The following is a 20,402-nucleotide window of genomic DNA, read 5'->3' on the forward strand; positions in this document are numbered from 1 at the left end:
CACGGATCTTTGAGAACTGGCGCTCTGGTGTACTGCTCAAAGACTGGAAGAAGGCCAATGTGGTGCTTATCTTCAAAAAAGGGAGGAAAATGGATCCTGCAAACTATAGGCCCATCAGCCTGACTTGTATCCCAGAGAAGATCTTAGAAAAGTTTATTAAAGAGGCCATTTTTAATGGACTGTCTGATGCCATCATCCTGAGGGATAGCCAGCATGGGTTTGTTGTGGGTAGGTCTTGCTTAACCAATCTCATTTCCTTCCATGACCAGGTGACCTATCACCTGGACAAGGGAGAAGAGATTGATGTCCTATATCTTGACTTCAAAAAAGTATTCAATCTGGTATCCCATGATCACCTCTTGGTGAAATGGCCAATTGTGGCCTTGGGTCCACCACGATCCGCTGGCTGGGAAATTAGCTCCGTGGTCAGACCCAGAGGGTGGTAACTGACGGAAGTCAATCGTCATGGTGCCCTGAAACCAGTGGGGTCCCCAAGACTCTGTCCTTGGACCCATATTGTTCAACATCTTCATTAGTGATGTGGACATTGGAGTCAGAAGCGGACTGGCCAAGTTCGCCGATGACACCAAACTTTGGGGCAAAGCATCCACGCCTGAAGACAGGCGGGCGATCCAGGCTGACCTGGACAGGCTCAGCAAATAGGCGGACGAGAATCTGATGGTGCTTAACACTGAAAAATGCAAGGTTCTCCACCTTGGGAGGAAAAACCTGCAGCATCCTTATAGGCTCAGCAGTGCTACACTGGCTCGCACTACGGAAGAAAGAGACTTGGGGGTCATCATTGACCACAAGATGAACATGAACCTGCAACGTGATGCTGCAGCTACTAAAGCGACCAAAAAGCTGGCTTGCATCCATAGATGCTTCTCAAGCAAATCCCCGGATGTCATTCTCTCCTTGTACTCGGCCTTGGGGAGGCCGCAGCTGGAGTACTGCGTCCAGTTTTGGGCTCCACAATTCAAAAAGGATGTTGAGAAGCTTGAGAGAGTCCAGCGAAGAGCTACATGCATGATCAGAGGTCAGGAAAACAGACTTTACGATGACAGGCTGAGATCTATGAGGCTCTTTAGCCTGGAAAAGCACAGGCTCAGGGTGACCTGATGGCCACCTATAAGTTTATCAGGGGTGACCACCAGGATCTGGGGGAACGTTTGTTCACCGGAGCCCCGCAAGGGATGACGAGGTCGAATAGTCATAAACTACTGCAAGACCATTTCAGGCTGGACATAAGGAAGAATTTCTTTACTGGCCAAGCCCCCAAGGTCTGGAACAGCCTGCCATCGGAGGTTGTTCAAGCACCTACATTGAACACCTTCAAGAGCAAATTGGATGCTTATCTTGCTGGGATCCTATGACCCCAGCTGACTTCCTGCCCTTCAGGAGGTCCCTTCCAGCTCTAATGTCTATGAAATCTATGAAATCAAAAACAGTTTATTTTACCTGGACCATTTTGTAAGGAATGTCTAACAAAAGTGCACTGTCTGATTCAGATGCAATGACTGCTGAAGAAATTGGCTCTAGAATCTTCAGGGAGTTCTGCAACTGAACCCAGAAGACATCCTCATTACACTTCTGGGTACTTTAAGATCCTCAGTGATTACTGTTTCTTGAAGAGCTTCTTTGTTTTTTAGTAAACTTTCAAATGAGATCACCACTCCACCCCATCTAGTTTTACTACAGATTTTGAGTGTCATTATTTTATTCTTTGCATTCTTTTCTTCCTGGTTTTTCTTAAAGACTGCAGCTACAATATGAGTAGCTTTTACATGTTTTATAACTTCTTTTGCTCTTCTATAGATCTTTTGCAGAGTGTCCCACTTCATGATGTCATTAAGAAGCAAGTTTAGCTCATGGGGTACACATCCCATTGCAGTAACATGTGGGTATTTATCCATTACAATCTCCCATACTGCTTTCATGTTACTTGCATTGTCAGTCAGCAAAGCAAATAATTTACCACTCCCAACCTTCTGTAGGACTTCACATATTTTACTACTGATATACTCTGCAGTATGCCTGTTCTCTCCTTTTTCAATGCTTCTGTAAAAAAACTGGTTAGGTGTTATCACAAAGTTTATGATTCCTTCTCCCCGCACATCTGTCCATCCATCTGTAAGCACTGAAGACACAGTTCTTCGTTGATTTTTCCTTGCACCGATTGCATTACACGTTCCTATTCTAACTGTAAACGAGGCTTGCTCAAACGAATGTCTGCTGGGCAAGTGGTATGATGGTCTAAGTAGTTTAAAAGATTCCTGCCAGTATGCATTTTCAGTTATTGACAATGATGTCGCAGAAGAGCATATTGCTCTTGCAAGAACTTAGTCAATTTCTTTCCCGATCTTCAGGTGTCATCTTGTCTACAAATGAAGCTATTGAGAGTCTTTTGTATATATTTGATTATTTGAGGATATTGATTGGGCAACCCTTTGTGATGCTGATGTTATAGAAGAAGAGGCAGCAGCAGCAGCAGGAGGACTTCTGAATTGAGAACGTTGGAAAGAGCTACTTGCATTTTAATCATCGTGATCTACCTCCCTCACTTACACCCATGAAGGATTTTTTAATGTCTGTAGGACACTTCTTACATACAAGGATGTGTTTGGTCATCCTAGTAGCATTTGGAAGTGCATATTTCATTTGAGAGTACTTGCAAATCACATTTTGTTCTCAGAATAACTTGCAGTGTGGAAATGCTTCCATATGCTAGAAGTTGGTCGTACCATTTTGCTGAGGGAGAAAAAAGAAAAATGTAATTTAGTGGCTAGTTTGCATATATAAACAACACTAAGCTACATCATGTACAAATTTAGTAATGGATGGAGGAGAGGCCTCCTCAGAGTTAACTGTGAACAACTTCCCTGCCCTGCAGCCTCACCTCACTGCTAAGGTCGGGTGATTTGTCACAAAACATCAATTAGTAGGAATTCAATTATGAATGATATCAGTTATGAAAATATACTAATACAGATAAAATATAGTTTAATATACTGAATTCAGACAAATTTAAACGCTTACCTTTCAATGAAGAAGTATACTTTCTTTCAGCTCCTTTGTGCCACTTCTGTACTTCCGTGGATCTCCAGGTCACGGCGCCAAGAGGAGGCAGGTTCCTTCCAACTCCAAAACCTTTTGACTTGCTCTGTCTCCTCTCCTGAGGCTTTTGAGCAAGCAGGACAATACGCTCCTTGTTTCTAATCTGTACAGGAACAAATGAATCCTGCTGCCAGTGTCCAGTCACAGTCCTTTGAGGCCTAGACCGGAGGACAGGAAAAGATCCACCAACCTCTAGATAAAAAGTCAACAATAGAGGAAGGCCACAAGCAAAGAAGGCACTGAATCCTTCCTTCTCTTGTGAAAATGGCAGTGCCCTGGGGGCAGAAATGTTTCTTGCTCTTGCATTTGAGACTTGTACTGTACTGCTCGCCCTCGGTGTACAGGAATTGCAATGATCTGATACTGTAGATAGTCTTACAAAAAAGTCTTCCTATTATATACTTATTCAAAAGATTTTTGGTAAGTAGAGGGCAGAAATATACGAACACCTTGTCTTAAACATTTTATTCATCATTCTAAAAGAAAATATTTCATGAGATTTTAATTTTTCCAAAAATTTTCCATTTTTCCAATTTTTCAGAGAAAAAAACAAAAAAGGCCTTGAAAGAAAAAGAAAAAAAATGGTTTTTTTTCCTGAATTTTTCTGTTTTTTTTCCGGGCCTTCACATTTCTAGTCTCATGCTGCAACGAGCATGTTTGCCCATCCATTCCCTCATGAGCTGCTGCTGACCCTCCTACCTCTGATCTAGCATCTGATGAAGTCAATTCGAGTTTCTGTAAGTTTGTGCTCTATATATGTTTTATTTAATTAGTCTATACAATTTATCTACCTTGCCTTCTACTTCTATCTCTAAGCCAGGCAAGGGAGAAGGTGGGACCTAACCTCCTTCCCAGGTACACCAAGCGGCTGTTTCTACATCTTCCCCCAAGAGGAGGCAGAAGTCTTCACACTTTATTAGCAGCAGCTACTGTTGTGTGAGGGATTTATATTCCACTCTATCCAGAAAGGCTCTATGTCCAGACAACGTACTGCCTCCTGACCTGCCTATTTGCCCCACCAGGCTCAATGGAACTGCAGTTCCAGATGTGGGAACAAGCAAATCAGAGCTTGCAGTTAAACCCTCTTTTGTGCTCCCTGGCTTCCACCCTTTGGCAGTTCAATATCTCTGCTTGCCAATATCCCAGCTAATCAGATACTACCGCACTTATTAAAAAAGAGATGGAGGGAGGGCAAGGAAACCTGAACCCAGTCCTTTTGATACATCAAAATAAAAAAGCTCAACAGAATGGTAAATCCACTAACGCATACAGCATACCCAGACTGCTGTGGGTGTATGCAGCACACAGTGTGTGCAGTGTAGGGAGAAATCATATAAAGGTGAGCTTGTTAAAGAGCACTTTAAATGTGAATGGACAATAGTCTCATAACCTGATTTCATTCAGTGAGGAACAAAGGAATAGTTTTATGTTTGCAACTGAATTAGCACTGACAGGGATCCCACTGGATACACAGTTTTCTCTTGAAAGACGATCTCTCTATCATAGCTGGCTTTATGGGTTTCTCAGCTACAAAAACACATGGAGCAATGTCTGTGACAACCTACATTCCCAATGGCACTTCCTTGAGCAGCAGCACCTTGCTGTGCTCAGCTGTCTGGGTGCCCACAGCAGGCCTTTGTACATGGTGTTACACACACTGACAGGCTGACCTGCAAATGTCAGCATAGTAGAAAATACCTGACAGCCATGAGACGGAGCTACGCAGGCTGACAGCCAAATGAGACTACTGTTTTAAAATGGATGTGCTAGCAGTACACAACAAAACAGACAAAAACATTTAAGGCTTTATGCATGTTAACTGCTACTTTGAATGTCACCTGGAAAGAAAGCTGTCAGCCAACTCACCTGTGCTAACCAGCTGGCAGCACGCTCTTTGCCTTGCTTAAAGGCAGCAGCTGTTCTCAAGTGAAGCTGATCAATAAGTTACTGTATTTACTTGAATACAAAATGATGCTTTCCCCCCAAACAGCATGGGGAAAAAAGCCCATCGTCTTACATTCACATACAAGGAAACCTCACTAAATACACTGTCTAGCATTAAACTGCCGCCAGGTTTAATAGGTTAATGCAGCCCATGTCAATAAGATGTACAGTACTGCCCATTGCGCACAATCCCCCTCAGCTCTGACTCTTTTTCAAGTCTTTGTGACCCAAGACACTGCATACATTTTGACTTCCTCTTCACTCCCACAGCTGAGCTATGCCTTTCTTTCCCATTTCCAATGATCCCTGTTTCCTCACCAGCATTAAATGTCTTGCAAACACCACCAAACAAGGCCCTAAACAGTTCACCCAGAATACCTCTGTTGCCCCCTTTCTCAGCCTGTCTGACAAAAAGGAGAGGCAGGAGGGGCTGCAAGGGAAAGAAGTTGGGGGAGGGGGGAAGGGGGCTACCTGACCTCCCAGATTTACATTCCCCTGCTGTAGCAGTGGGGCGAGGGGGAACATGTTCAAGGCAAACCTCCAATCATTAGATTCTATACCTGGAAAATTATAACACATTTATTAATTTTCCATATATAGAATTGGTCCTGGCCACAGGCAAGGACCTGGTGAGGGGACTCCAGGCCCTCTACCACCTGGGCGATAGCAATCATCACTTGTTGGAATTCACCATCCAGCGCAGGGTGTCAAGGGCCTGCAGCAAGGCAGTAGCCTTAGACTTTAAGAGAGCCAACTTCAATGAGCTGAGGAGATTAGTGGGAGAGGCACTAGGGTCCTCGACAGGGTAGGAGAACTAGGTGCCCAAGATGAGTGGTCGTTCCTTAAGGAGATGATACTCAAAGCCCAAGGGGTGACAATCCCAACAAGAAGCAAAGAGGGCAAGAGTGCCCAAAAGCCCCCACTGGCTCACCAAGGGCATTCATGAATGCCTGATTGCCAAAAAGGAGGCGTACACCCAGTGGAAGGGAAGGGCTATCACAAAACAGGGGTATTCCTCCACCACTCGGGTCTGTAGGAGGGCTGTTAGGAAAGCTAAGGCAGATATGGAACTAGGGCTAGCATCAAGGACAACAAAAAGTCTTTTTTTAAATACACAGGGAGAATGAAGAAGGCCCCGGATAATGTGGGGCCCCTGCAGGATATGCCTGGCAATCTGGTGGTTGCACCAGAGGAAAAAGCAGACCTCTTTAACAATTTCTTCACCTCTATTTTCTTGTGCAGGGACCAGGACTCCCCTACTGAGATTCAGGAAGGACTCAAGAGAAACTCCGCTAAGCCTAGGGTTAGAGAGGATGGGGTTAGAGAACTTCTGGAGGGGCTGGACATGTTCAAATCAGCAGGTCCAGATGCTCTCCACCCCAGGGTGTTGAGGGAATTGGCAGCGGTTATTGTGGGGCCCCTGGCACAGCTTTATGAGCACTTGTGATGCTCTGGCCAGGTGCTGGAAGAGGGCCAATATGGTATCCATCTTTAAAAAAGGGAAGAGGGAGGACTTGGGAAACTATAGGCCCATTAGTCTTACTTCAATCCTGGGGAAGCTCTTTGAGAAGATTATCAAGGAGCACATCTGTGATGGGCCAGCAGCAGGGATGATGCTTAAGGGCAACCAGCATGGTTTCATTAGGGGCAGGTCCTGTCAGACCAACCTGATTGCCTTCTACGATCAGGTTACAAAATCACTGGATACAGGTGTCGCGGTGGATGTAGTCTTTCTGGACTTCAGGAAAGCCTTTGACACTGTCTCCCACTCCATTCTCATTAAAAAACTAGGTGACTGTGGCATTGACACCTACACAATCAGATGGATAGCAAATTGGCTGAGGGGTCGTATTCAGAGAGTGGTGGTGGACGGGTCATTTTCAACCTGGAGGGAAGTGGGCAGTGGGGTCTCCCAGGGCTCGGTCCTTGGGCCTGCACTGTTCAATTTCTTTATTAGCGACTTGGACGACAGGGTGAAGAGGAGCCTGTTTCAATTCGCAGACAACACCAAGATCTGGGGTGAGGTGGGCACGCCAGAAGGGAAGGGCAGATTACAGCAGGACCTGGACAGGTTACAGGGGTGGGCAAATGAAAACAGGATGGGATTCAATACTGACTAGTGCAGAGTGCTGCACTTGGGCAGTAGGAACCAGCAGGATACCCATAGGCTGGGGAACTCCCTTCTCGAAAGCACAGTGGCAGAAAGAGATCTTGGAGTCATTACTGACTCCAAGATGAATATGGGCTGACAATGCGAGAATACGGTCAGGAAGGCCGACCGCACCTTGTCATGCATCCACAGATGCATCTCAAGCAGGTCCAGGGAGGTGATCCTCCCCCTCTTTGCAGCATTGGTCAGGCCGCAGTTGGAGTACTGCATCCAGTTCTGGGCACCGCACTTCAGGAAGGATGTGGACAGCACGGAGAGGGTCCAAAGGAGGGCCACTCACATGATCCAGGGACAGCAGGGCAGACCCTATGAAGAGAGGCTACAGGACCTGAACCTGTTCAGCCTTCGCAAGAGAAGGCTGAGGGGGGACCTGATGGCCATCTATAAACTTAGTGGGGGGGGACCAGCGGGGTTTGGGAGAGACCTTGTTCCCCCAAGCGCCTCCCAGAGTAACAAGGAATAATGACCATAAGTTGCTAGACAGTAGGTTTAGGCTAGACATCCAAAGGCACTACTTCACAGTCAGGGCAGCTAGGATCTCGAACCAACTTCCAGGGGAAGTGGTGATGGCCCTTTCCCTGGGGGTCTTTAAGAGGAGGCTCAACGTTTACCTGGCTGAGTTCATTTGAGCCCAGTTTTCTCTCCTGCCCAGGGCAAGGGTTGGACTAGAAGATCTACAAGGTCCCTTCCGACACTACATCTATGAATCTATGAATTATTGGGAAGTTGTCTATTATTCAAGTACATACAATAATTAAACACCTGACCTTCGGCAGAAAGTAACTGGCATAGAGTGAGAGGAAGGTACGAAAGAGACATTTTCCACTCACGTTTTCTCTGCTTCACTTTCATGTCACTGATTCTTATGCTTCTGTCCTTTAAGGCAGACCCCACAACCATCCCTCATTCAGGTCCCTCCACCATCCCTCCACCCCCTCTGCCACTACCAGCCACATGCCATCCCTACACCTGAGCAAAGCAGAACTCATCTTTCTTTTAAAAAAATTTCCAGGTTCCCACAGAGTTTTTTCTCCTCAATTTCTTTAAAGTTTGAGCTCTGTACAACAGGGCTCCATACACATTTGCACGGCACCAGGTTGCTTGGATGGTATCAACCAGAGTCCATTAGGAACTATGTTTGAACCACATAAAATGAAAAGGTCTTGTTGACCTGGAAATGCTTTGTTTGAAAAGCTTAAATATCAGCTGACAGTGCTGTGGGGCTGTAGGTACTAAAAGTGACTTCTGCAGTACAGGACTGCCTCACATCTTCACATTTGGGATCCGGTTCTAGAAGGTACTGCACACCTTCAATTTACAGTTCAATGGCTTAAACCCATATACCTGCATGTAAAGAGCCTATATGAAGTATTTAAATTGGTGGGCGAACCCTCCTACCAGTGAGCAGCACTGTCAGGCAGAGAGGACTCACGTACAGGCATAGGGATCTTGGAAAGTTCTTTGCCAATGCAGTTTTTCATTATGCTCCACAGATTAAGGCTGTAGTTGGGTTTGTCTGGGACACGAGTCCGTCTCCTCTTCTTAGGTAGGAGATCTTTGCAAGTTGATTCATTGTAGCCAGATTGATTTGAGCTCTCAAACACCTGGGAGAAGCAGCAAAATAATTACCTTCACATCTAAAAGCCAGAGTGACAAACAGTGGAAAGCAGGATGTAGGTAAAGGCTAGCTTGCAGGGCTATCCCCTCTTGTGACCTGCCCCCTTCCCTAATGGGACGGACGAAGGTTAGCACAGAACATTTCACGGTACCTTTGCTTATCAAAGCTTTCTCTATTGGAACGGGCAGAAATCTGCCCAACAGTAACACTGGCCAGTGCCATGATTCAGTTGCTTAGGGTATGCACTGCCCTCAGCTGCCTTTCCCAAGGCTCTCAGGCCTTCAGCTAGAGAAGTGCTCAACTAATTTAGGAAGTAAAAGACACAGGTAGGCTGTAATGCCAGGGTAGCCTTACCCAGCCACCTATAACCCCAGATAGAGCCATGCATTTGGAAGAAGTACATCAGGATGTTTGGGTATGACTAGAACTGCATCTGACTGTGAACGAAGGGAGCTGTTGAGGGGACAATCCACCTCATTCTCCCTTCACATGTACATGCCTCCTGGTCATCTCCCTTTGTCAGATTCAACACCTACAATTTCCTTCTATCCTGATGGCCTGGGAGAGAACATGATAAGGAAGCTGCCTTCTCTTCTCACAATTGTGTTGTCTATCCCTGGCCCCTTCACCACACCCCCCATTTCATTACACCACGGCCATCTACCCATCCGAGACTGACACACTCACATTGTCCTCCAGGGTCCAATCCTCAGGGTGGCCTTCGCTGGCCCCGCTCAGGTTACTGCCAGAACGTCTGCAGGGAACACAAAGGCTATAGGTGACAAAAGGCAGAGAATGGAACAGGAATTGTTGCTCTGTCTGTGCTAAGACCTGTCTTACCCACAGGCATCTTCTGCTTGCTGCAAGGGCAGCTTGAGGTTATTATAATAGGTGCTGCAGTGGGCAGGGCTTGGTATGCAAATACATGGACAGTTCTCACTTCTTTTTATTCTTGCTATAAAAAGACTATGCTCAGGCATGAGCGTGCACATCAGGGAGTGCAAACGGGCTACTGAAATCAATGTTTTATGATTTTTTTAAAATTATTTCTCCTTTAAATCTCAAACATTTTGTTATGCCACTGAAGATCCTGACTTTCAGATCAGTAATGCTTTTTGCCTCATCTCATCACCAATGCAAAACAACTTAGGTTCAACTCTGTGATAATCTTGCTGTCATGTAAACAGAGAAACAGACCCCCAGGAAACTACCAGGCCATCTTCAAGCTCCCCACAAAGTGGTTTCCAGGTAAGAAGGATGGTCCAGTGGTTAAAGCAAGAACAACCAAGTTCTTGCTCCTGGATCATTTTAACATATTTCTATGCCCTGCCCCAAACCACAGCATCTGAGCTCCATAACCCTTTAATGCATTTATCCTCCCAAACTCCTGGTGCAGTAAGGCTTAGCTATTATCTCAGTTTCACAGTGGAGATGAGGTTCAGAGGGACTGAGTGACTTGCCCAGGACCATACAGGGAGTCTGTAAGAGAACAGAAAATGGAATCCAGGTCTTCAGAATCCACTGGGCCATCTTGAGTGTACTTTAATAATCCTTGCTGTGGTGGGACACTGAGAATCCTTGTGCCCCTATTTTACCTGTGACAAGCCAGAGTGCTTTTGATGTCCTCGGGCAATATCCCTTAAAGCGGTGCAGTAGGGTTGATGTGTGTAGTTTTAGGAATACATGAGATAAGGATATGTATGGGGATGTTTTGGATATGGACGATCCTGCCATAAGCAGGGGGCTGAACTAGGTGAGCTCTGGAGATCCCTTCCATCTCTATGTTGATTCTGTGATCCATGACTGCTACTGACTCTCAGTGAGACTATCAGCCAGTCACCTAGTAGAATTTTCAAGTCTGAGTGCTGAATGGCTGGATAAATGGCTTAGGCAGGCAAGGTTTTTGAGCAGATGTGCTATCTTTTATTAGACCAACTCAGTCGGATAAATGGCTTGAATTTCAGAGATTCTGAGCAATCCCTGCCTTCCTGTGTCATCATAAACATCCCTACCCCAACCTTGGAGAAACGTGACTGCTGGGAGAGGCTCCACATATTCACTGACATTACATGTGAGCTGGAAGGATTCCTCATGGCAAGTTTTCTGATGCTGACATCCCAACTATGGTGGCATCCTCCAATCCCAAAGTACACCAGGCAAGGGAGAGGAAAGAATGCAGGGGACATAGCGATTCTCTGCTTGTAGGGATTCAGAACAGGAATGCCAAGACTGGGGCCCAACACCATTCTAATTCCTGCCCTTGAATTACCTTGAGCTGTAGGGATTCAATTTGCCATGGGCACATTCTGCACCGTGTATAATCAGTCAGTTGCAAAGAAATCCCATTCCTTCCTATGGCTCAGCCCAGCAGAGGGAGCAAGCCATGACACTATAATGAAACAACATCACATTCTCGGCAGCCCTCAGTTCTTGCCCAGTGGAACTTAGGTCTACTTTGATCAAAATTTTCTCTGCAGAGGTTTTGCAATAACTGCTTTAAATGAACCTCTCTGGGCCATCTACTTCTGACTTTTATTTCTAATTACATTACTTCCAGGTTCTCTGTGCTAGTTAAAGTGGGGAAAAGTACAGCATAATAAATGCTTCCCTATGGGACAGGAAATGTGACATTCTGTGGCAGATGGTTGCACAGACCCCAGAAAGGGACATGGCAGTCAGAGAACCAGCCTGTGCCTGGCCCGAGAATGACTCCTGCAGACATTGTGTGCTATGCGCACTGTACACAACTACAAATGACACACCCAAAAAGCTAGGAAGTGAAGTCCAGCCCAGGAACTCTAATGGCAATGCCAGCAGGAACACCGGCCAGACTTGGAATGGAGCCGATGTTGCTATCTTGGCCAAACACCAGCTTTCTCCAGAACTCTAGCAGGTGTGGTATCTACTTCAGCCACTGTCCCCCACAGCTACTGTACTACAGACTTGCACTAAGTAGTTATATGAATCCACATCTGGAACCTCTGATTCGGTTCTTCCTATTCAGACTCCCTTTGGGCCTGAACAAGTTTGGGTTACTCCCAATACGGCAGGCAGCCTTTCATCTCAGTCATTATTTCACATCCATCCTGCATTAATTGTGATTTAAAGTTGTTGCAACCCAGCAGTTGCTTTTGTCCACACTCAGTGGGAAGGTAGGTCTCAGCCCAGTTGCTAGTAAGTGGGTGCTCCTATTGCAAAGGCCACCATTACAACTGATGTGAACAAGTTCTGCTGTCTCTGAAGGGGTCCCAGGGACAGCATTCCTCTTCCCATTTAGAGTAGAGGCATATAGGTGCTTGCATGAGAGCAGCATGCCTTGCTCTCACCTGTACCACACCTGTGTTGAGGATAGAGGGCTCCTAGCTCAAAGCGTCTTCACTAGCACTAGTGTTTAGAACATGCTTATCATTGTTCGCCTGGCCTCGCTGGCTCTGGGATGCTCTTGCACAAATATGTTGCCTAGCTGAATGGCAGCCAATCTGCCTATCAACGGGGGAAACATAATTAACAGGTCCAAAGAGGAGGCTGTCATCGAGTCATGAGAAACCTTGCCACTATTCTTTCAATTCACATCATGAGTTTTGCCAGACTGTGCATGACAACTGGCCTCTTCGGGTTGGTGGTTTCTTACCTGTGATGTTTGGGGTCTGCAGTTACTGTGATAAAAGCTGGTGCATCCTCCATGGCATCAAAATACTCTGTCTCCTCATCTTCATCACTGGCCTCCCCTTTTGAAGGTTGCACACTCCCTATTGGCACAAAAAAAACAGCTCATTCAGTTCTGTGCCGCTTCGCCATTACAATTTATTAAGCAGAACATAAACAAGTGCTTACAAAACAAGTGCCCAATGGATTCATGATCCAGAGTCCACACTTCTTCACCTAAGAGATCCCTTGTAGATGTGGCTCTCTAGCTCCCTGAGCTGCCCCATCTGTCTCTATCTTTCCACCCCTTTCCCACCCCTCCCCCTGCAACTTCGTAAAGGAGTGCTGGTGGGGGTGGGCAGATTCTGACCTTTTAAACACAAGTATGTGCACCAGAAATCTGGTTGAAAGACTTATGCTCTTGCACAATCACAGAATAGAATGCTTAGCTACACAGTGAAGGGTGCCTCAAAAATGCCATCAGATCAAATAATACAGAAATAATACAGAAATGTGGTACCATCTGGCTTGTATGTCCAATCAAATCTCAGATACAGCTTGAAGTTAAAAATGGACACATGCTGATTGGAAATTTAGTCAACCCTAACAAAGAGAGCTTAACTTTTATTTGGCTGTTGCCCCTGCTTGTTTTATGGTTTCACAACTACATTCTTAGTTTAAAAAACACTTCTATGCTGTTGCTGCTTGGAAGATGTGAACTAACAGGGAAAACTGACTGCACAGAAAATTCAGATCTTATTGCTGCTTGTTCCTTTTAAGAGGCAATTCCTTATCTATTCAGATGGCAAAACTCTGTTGTCCTGGCCCAATCATCTTCTGCACTGACCACTGCAACCTCCCCATATCAGTTCCCCAGCACCCTCGTGCTAGTCCATATAAAGAAGCAACTAGATTCACTATCTTAGTCAAACCCTCTGGCTATTTTACCACCCTTGTGACCACCACCCCCCCACCCACCACTGACTCACTGACATTATGTCCAAGTCTTGTGATCACTTCCAAGGCCCTTAGTAATGCTGCCCCTCCCTCTTTATCGGCTCTTGTCTGAGTAACAGGCTGCTCATTCCAACCTGACTTCTACATGGAACTGTAACACAAAGACCTGACATGCAAGTTTTCAGCCCAAAAAACTGGGCTAAGTACAGACGGTCAAAAAGCCTGAGGTTGAATTGATTCAATCTTTGCAGGTTAGTCTGAACTGTGCAGATTGAACCAATAAACATGTAAACAGATATTCACTTTTGATTCTGGAAATACAGCCACATGCCTGCAGTGGCCCAGGCCAGAAGCCAGGGGCCACTAAACCATGCCTTCCTGCTCTGCTGGAGCAAACAGTTTGGGCCAAGGCTAGATTGCCCAATCTGTGAGGGGGGCTTGGCAGGGGAGGTGCAAAGCATCCTGGGATGCTAAGGGACTAGGAGTTCATTTGAATCTGGAGGAGATCTGGGGCAGAACTTCAACAAACCAATTTAACCTGAAGCAATTAAGTCTGATATTACATCCATGCAGGTTTATCTTAGACTGGGTTTGGCCATTTTGAAATCAGCTTATGTGCACCGAACTTCTGTTGTGCTACATTTTTTAACTGGTTTCCAATCCCTTATACTAGCTTTTGTGCAATTTCTGTCCCTAGCCCTGAAATTTGATAAAGTTATAAGCCACTGAAGTCAGGAGCAAAGCATTAGGCAACCTTAACTCTCAGGTCCAGGGCAAAGTACCATCCACAAAGTGTTGCTGAATGCATCACATAGACAAACTCCAAACTCAGAAAGACCCAGTGTTTGGTCTTGAATCATATTCCCATTTACTGCTGCAGACATGTTGACATAACCCACAGCGTGGCTATGAACTTGCATGCATCTTAGCCTGGTATAGGACACAGAGGATCTGTGCCAGGCATCAGGGTCGATGCGTAGTGGGTGCATGCGAGTGCACATATATCCCCTGAGCATGGAGGTGCACCTCCTACAAAAAGGTGCCTGTGGGTGGTCACCGCTCACCACTCCACTCTCCCTCCTGCCGTCAGCAGCATCTATGGGTGGTCAGCGATCCCTGCTGGCTGCCACTGCCGGCAGTGTCTGCGGGTGGTCACCAACCCTTGGTCGGTGCTTGCTACCCCACTCCCCTGCTGCTGACAGTGCCAGTGGCATCTGTGGGAGCTCCTGCTTACTGCTACCACACTCCCGCCGCTACCATGCCCCCCCAACCGCCAGGGGCTCGTTCATGCCAGGCCTGGATGTAACTGGGGGAAACATTCAGAGGGCGTGCAGTGGTGATTTTTAAGTCTCCAAAGCACATGAAATTCCCCCCTTCCACTCCATACTCAGAGGCACATTCCCTCCCCCATTCCTTCATCCCCCCACCTCCTGTGGCTGTTTTCCCTACTTGGGGGGGCTGGAGCAGGCAGGAATCTTCAGAGCTGCTCAAGCCCACTCCAGCTGGGCTTACCTATGACAGTGACAGCACCCCCCCGCTGCTGGGGGGACTGGGCAGTGTTGGGAAACCCTCCCTATTGCTGCTGCCACCACTGTTCCCAGCTAAGCCCGGCTCCTGCAGAGCCCAGATGGAGCAGGTAGGAGCAGCTCTGAAGCTTCCACAACCCTTGGGACACTGGGGAAAGTAGCAGTGATTGGAGGGGGAGAGCACAGAACTGGAGGAGAGGGGATGTGCCTCTAAGCACAAAGGCAAAGGCAGGGATGCTTACCTGCTTTGGGAACTAAAAATAATCCTCAGAGGCTCCTGAAAGGCAGTTTCCCCTACCGGTGGGATGTGGGGGAGGATGCTGGGAAAAGGGGAACAGTCGCTCCTGCAGTGTGGGTAGCTACTTCTGTACCTCCTTTGACAAATCCTGGGTCTGCCCCTGGACAGAGCAGCTGCCAGAGCAGATCAGCTGAACCACCCAGGAGGAAAGCACTTGGCTTTTTGTTCCTCATTAGACATGAAGCATAAACACCTGCCTCAAAACAGTGTCAGATTTCTCGGGCTTCTCTGCCACTTTCACAATGTCACTGCAAACTTCAGAAGCAGGGTCATGAAGTGTCATGTCTGGCGTCATTTTGCCTACCCACGTTGTGAAACCACGGGGGGAAAAGCTCTGCATCTTCCTTCAGCACCTGGTAGTGCCACGTGCCATGTGGGATTCCTGCATAGCGTAAATTGCTTCGTCTCTTCCCTCCCAGCTCTGCCACCACGGACTTGTTTGTGCAGCCTTAGAAGCCTCTGCTGCAATTAAATACTCCCACAGGAGCTCACCATAGCCCTCTGCCAGACGAAGATTTCCAATTAGTGGCTAGATATCAGGCAGCTTCAGCAGAAAAGTCTGATATGTCAGACTTGTCGAGCCAGAAGGAAGGGCTGTCAGATACCATTTAGCAATGGAGGCTATCCCCAAAGAAAGCTATCGCCGGGAATTTAGGGGCCTAAATTCCCCCACAGAGGGGCACATAAACCACACCTTCTAAATCTATTCCAGACTGCCTCAGGGCCATTTTCATTTGGCTGTCAAATTCAGAGCCCCCAGAGCCTAGCTGGTCTCCTGAGATGACTCTCCGGGAAGCACTCAGGATAGGAATCGCCGCTCCCCTCCACCACTGACCCTTCAGTTTTTGATGCTCCAGGGTAAAACCAGTCTTGTATACTATCCTACACTCCAAGAAGAAGAGTGTTTTAGTGATAGAGCAAGGGAACCACAGAGTCAAGAATTTTGCGTTCAATTCCCAGGGCTTGGCAGAAGTGAATTGGAAGAAATATATAACATTAGAAATATAGATCAAGTGACTTGGAAGAGATTTGGAAGTTAGAACTGCTGATCTATTTCCCAGGTCTGGGAGGAAGAATAATCTAGGTGCCAAAGCAAGGAACTAGCAGGATGGATTTTTAGGTCAGGTGCCTAGTTTTAGGAGGGATTATGGTACAGTATTTAGAGTAGATGACAGCCTCAGGATGTCTGGGTTCATATCCCAGCTCTGCAAAGGAAAATAAGCCATCCCCACAGAGGCCAAAATATCCTGGGATTAGAAGGCATTAGTGAAGCCAATGCATTCACATATACACCCCATTCCCAAAACAGGTTTGAGGTTGGCCAGATAGCATCAAGAAAATAACTGTGTCCTGCAGGAAGAAGGCTCTCAAACATCAGAGGGTAAGATTGCTTTCAACGGCAGAGTCCTGGCAATGGCCCAGGTAGGATTTAGTGCATTTATTTGCAAGGATAAATCTATCCACCCCCTCACATAGAGCAACCCTGATCCCTGCTCAGGGTGCAGCACAAGGGAAATGCTCCAGCCCTGTACCAATCACATACAAGGACATGGTGACTGCTGGATTTAGATTATATAACTTCTTAAGAAATCAGATAAAGCTCCCTTTACGGGTTACAGCTATTAGGGCACCATCTCAACCTTTTCAGACTGAAGGCAGCTTTCTGTAATTTTTCAGAATTTAGTGACACACCATTTAAAGACTAATTTTCTTACAATGTGGTACCCTTAAAAGGATCTCACAGGGTGGCCACATGGGCAGCAGTGAGCAGGGCACCCCTCAGAGAATGGCAGGCTTGGGGCACAATGCTTGGAGCTGGTAGGTGTTGCTGGGCAGGACAGATTGGGAAGCTTGGGGATGGTTCATAGATCCTAGGGTCGGAAGGGACCTCAGCAGATCAAGTCCAACCCTCTGCCCTGGGCAGGAAAGAGCGCTGGGGTCATATGACCCCAGCCAGGTGCATGTCCAGTCTCCTCTTGTAGACCCCCAAGGTAGGGGAGAGCACCACCTCCCTTGGAAGCCCAGATTCTGGCAACCCTTACCATAAAGAAGCTCTTTCTGATGTCTAACCTGAATCTGCTCTCTGTCAGTCTGTGACTCTTATTTCTAGTTACTCCAAAGGGTGCTCTGGTAAACAGAGCATCTCCTATTCTTTGCTGTCCACCCCAATGAATTTGTAGACAGCCACAACATCACCTCTCAGCTTTCTGTTGCGGAGGCTGAAGAGATTCAGGTCCCTCAATCTCTCCTCATAGGGCCTTATCTGCAGGCCCCTAACCATATGAGTGGCCCTCCTCTGGACCCTCTCAAGATTATCTACATCCCTCCTGAAGTGCAGTGCCCAAAACTGGATACAGTACTCCAGCTGCAGCCTCACCAGTGCCACATAGAGGGGAAGTATTGCCTCCCTAGATCTGTTTCTGATGCACCTGCTAACGCATGATAAAGTGCGGTTAGCTTTGCTGATCATTTCGTCACATTGACAACTCATGTTCATCCTGGAGTCAACTATGACTCTGAGATCCCTTTCTGCTACAGTGCTGCTGAGAGAATCATCCCCCAGCCTGTAAGTGCACTGGTGATTCCTTCTTCCTAGGTGCAGCACTATGCGTTAGACCCCTGAAGGAGGCAGATATCTCAGCAGGCGGTAGAAGGGTACAACTTGTCACTGCTGCAAAGGCTGGTGCCAAGTGAAGACAGCTGGGGCAGAATCCTGCTGTGCTCCACTCTTTCCACCATTTACCCCTTCCCTGCCCCCAGGCACCTGAGCGGTGAGCCTGCTCCTGCAGCTGCGGCTGCTCCTCTGAAACCACCGTTCTCTGTAACACCCCCCTCCCCATCCCCTGTGTGAAGAGATAAGCAATGGCTCCTCCACACACTGCACATCCTGCACCCATCCCCGTCTTGTGGGACCATTCCCTATGGCCCCTCCCATCGGCTCCAGGAGCACGGGAGGAACAGGGGAATGAGCTATAACGGAAACGTGCTTCTGCCCATTCCTCCCATGCTGGTGGGAGGGGCTGCACGGAGTGGTGCCAGGACACCGAGATAGGTGCCAGGTGGAGGCATACAGAGGACCCCGTGCTTACCCCCTCATGAAGGGGTCTGGTGCTGCAGCACCCTTCAAAGGATCTTGCAGAACCCTAGACTGTTTTCACACTCCAGTTGAAAATCACTATATTAGGAAATATTATAATGAATGCCTTCAGCTAGTCCAGCCACAAAGTCCTTCTTGAGAAGGAGGAACTGAATTCCACTTCCCTTTGAGTGACTAAATGGAAGGTTTTAGCTGCATAAGTGGCTTTTTTGTAACAGGCTGCAATTCTATCCATGGTTATGTGTCAACTGAGGGGGGAGGGAATGAAACTGTAGCATGTGCCAAAAATGCCACTTGAGCAGTTAGAAAACTGCCATTTAGGTGCACAAGGGGAAACTGAATTCCACCCAAGATGATTCAGCAAGAACAGCAATTGCAGCTAGGTTTTATTCTCCAGTAATTCTTGTGATCAGCAAAGAGATTAGACACTAGTCAATGAATGTCATAGATACATTCATGGTGTAAAGGCACGTGAAGTTCTCCAAAGTGAGCAGTGGCAGGACACCCTCAGCAAGGGCGATGTCAACGGACCCTTGTACTCCACCTTGATCTCCTGCGCCACCAGGGACTTAGGCTGCTGGCTCCTTCACGGAGCTGTCGTGACAGGCATATACCTGGTGCACTTTAAGACAGCCCCCAACATGTGTCCATTCTGTGGGCAGAGGCAGACCCTGGTGCACCTAGTCCTGGAGTGTGCCTGTTTGCAGCCCCTGCACCTCCTCCTCCTGAGGTTCTGTCTGCACTTTTCCCTGCACCGGTTTATTTATGCACTCCGCATCCATGGCCCCACCAAGGCCCGGGACCTCCTGGTTAACCTTCTCCTGGCCCTGACCAGGATGGCCATCTGGCTGACCAGAAAGGAGGCTCTGGTTAGGAGGGTCGCTGGGGACTGTGGGGCCGTTTTCATGGGTCTCCTCCATTCCCACATCCAGGCAGAGTACTGCTGGGCAGTAGCCACCAGCTCTCTGGCCGCTTCTGAGAGTTGGTGGGCACTGGCCAGAGTAGGCTGCTTGGTGTCCTCCCAGGATGCAGTTGTTTTGTCCCTGTGACCCCACGAGCATATCCTGTTTTCTCATTCGTTGTCACAAGCATTTAGTTGGTGACCTTAGTTCCACTGCCACCCACCACTGGCAGCCACGAGTTACATAGTGGCCTAGGCCCATGGCTGTGACCACCAAATAGGCCTAAGTGAGCAGTCTACTATTTAACAAGCATAAATACTCCTGTATCTTGCAGCTAAGCTTATTCAAGTATTTCCAAACCTGCAGGAGCACAATGATATGGGGCTATAAACTCATTTCATTGACCCAGTTTTGGGATGCATAGATTCAAACTGCCCAGAACCAGGATGCAGTGGTCCACTAAGATTATTCTGTCCAATAAAGACAACCATAGAAAGATCTGGATTCTCTTGGGAAGTTAACACCTTGGAAGAGGTCTCCTCAAAGACCACATCTGCCCTGTGTCCCTTCAACAAACTTTCATAAGAAAAGGTTCGTAAGCTTGAGTAGTATCTTGCCTACCCATCCCATCTCTGCTGTTAGGACCATAAGAACATAAACAGTGCCATGTTTGGTCAAATCAATGGTCCATCTAGCTCAGCATCATGTCTCCATCAGTGGCAGTAGGAGATGCTTAGAGCAGTAGTACTCAACCTATCCAGACCCACAGGCTACACGAGTTACATGGGGCTGATCCATGGGCTTGATCCAGCACGGACTGGTGCATGGGGTCACTCTATGAATGTGATCTGGTCACACATGCTGGCTTGACACCCATGGACCTAGAAATCTGGCACCAGGGGAATGGCAGTTAATGCTTTCACCAAATTTCTGGACTTATAGGAAGACCCGTGGGCCAGATTTGGTGCATTAGCTGAAGGCTGAGCACCACTGCTGTAGAGGGAGAGTATATAAGAGGCATGTCTTGAGTGATCCATCACCTGCCATACCCTCACTGGCATCAACCATCATTGATTCAGAGACACCAGAGAATGCATCCCTGACTGTTCTGTTTAATAGCTTGCAATG

At 47.3% G+C, this 20,402-nt stretch overlaps 1 protein-coding gene across 5 annotated transcripts in view; it reads right to left on the reverse strand.

Moving 5' to 3' along the window:
- Nucleotides 1-20,402, reverse strand: part of OSBP2 (oxysterol binding protein 2) — a 341,188-nt gene that overhangs the window by 42,667 nt on the left and 278,119 nt on the right. For all 5 annotated transcript variants that reach the window (XM_090061927.1, XM_090061928.1, XM_090061929.1 and 2 more), the window contains 3 exons: nucleotides 12,481-12,598; nucleotides 9,537-9,603; nucleotides 8,668-8,835 (listed from right to left, as the gene is read on the reverse strand). In XM_090061927.1, coding sequence (XP_089918053.1) covers nucleotides 8,668-8,835; nucleotides 9,537-9,603; nucleotides 12,481-12,598 — 353 coding nt within the window. The remainder of the gene's footprint in view (nucleotides 1-8,667; nucleotides 8,836-9,536; nucleotides 9,604-12,480; nucleotides 12,599-20,402) is intronic.

Source organism: Crocodylus siamensis, chromosome 9, assembly GCF_052110815.1.
Source record: "Crocodylus siamensis isolate JL-2025a chromosome 9, ASM5211081v1, whole genome shotgun sequence".
Classification (NCBI taxonomy): Eukaryota; Metazoa; Chordata; order Crocodylia; family Crocodylidae; genus Crocodylus; species Crocodylus siamensis.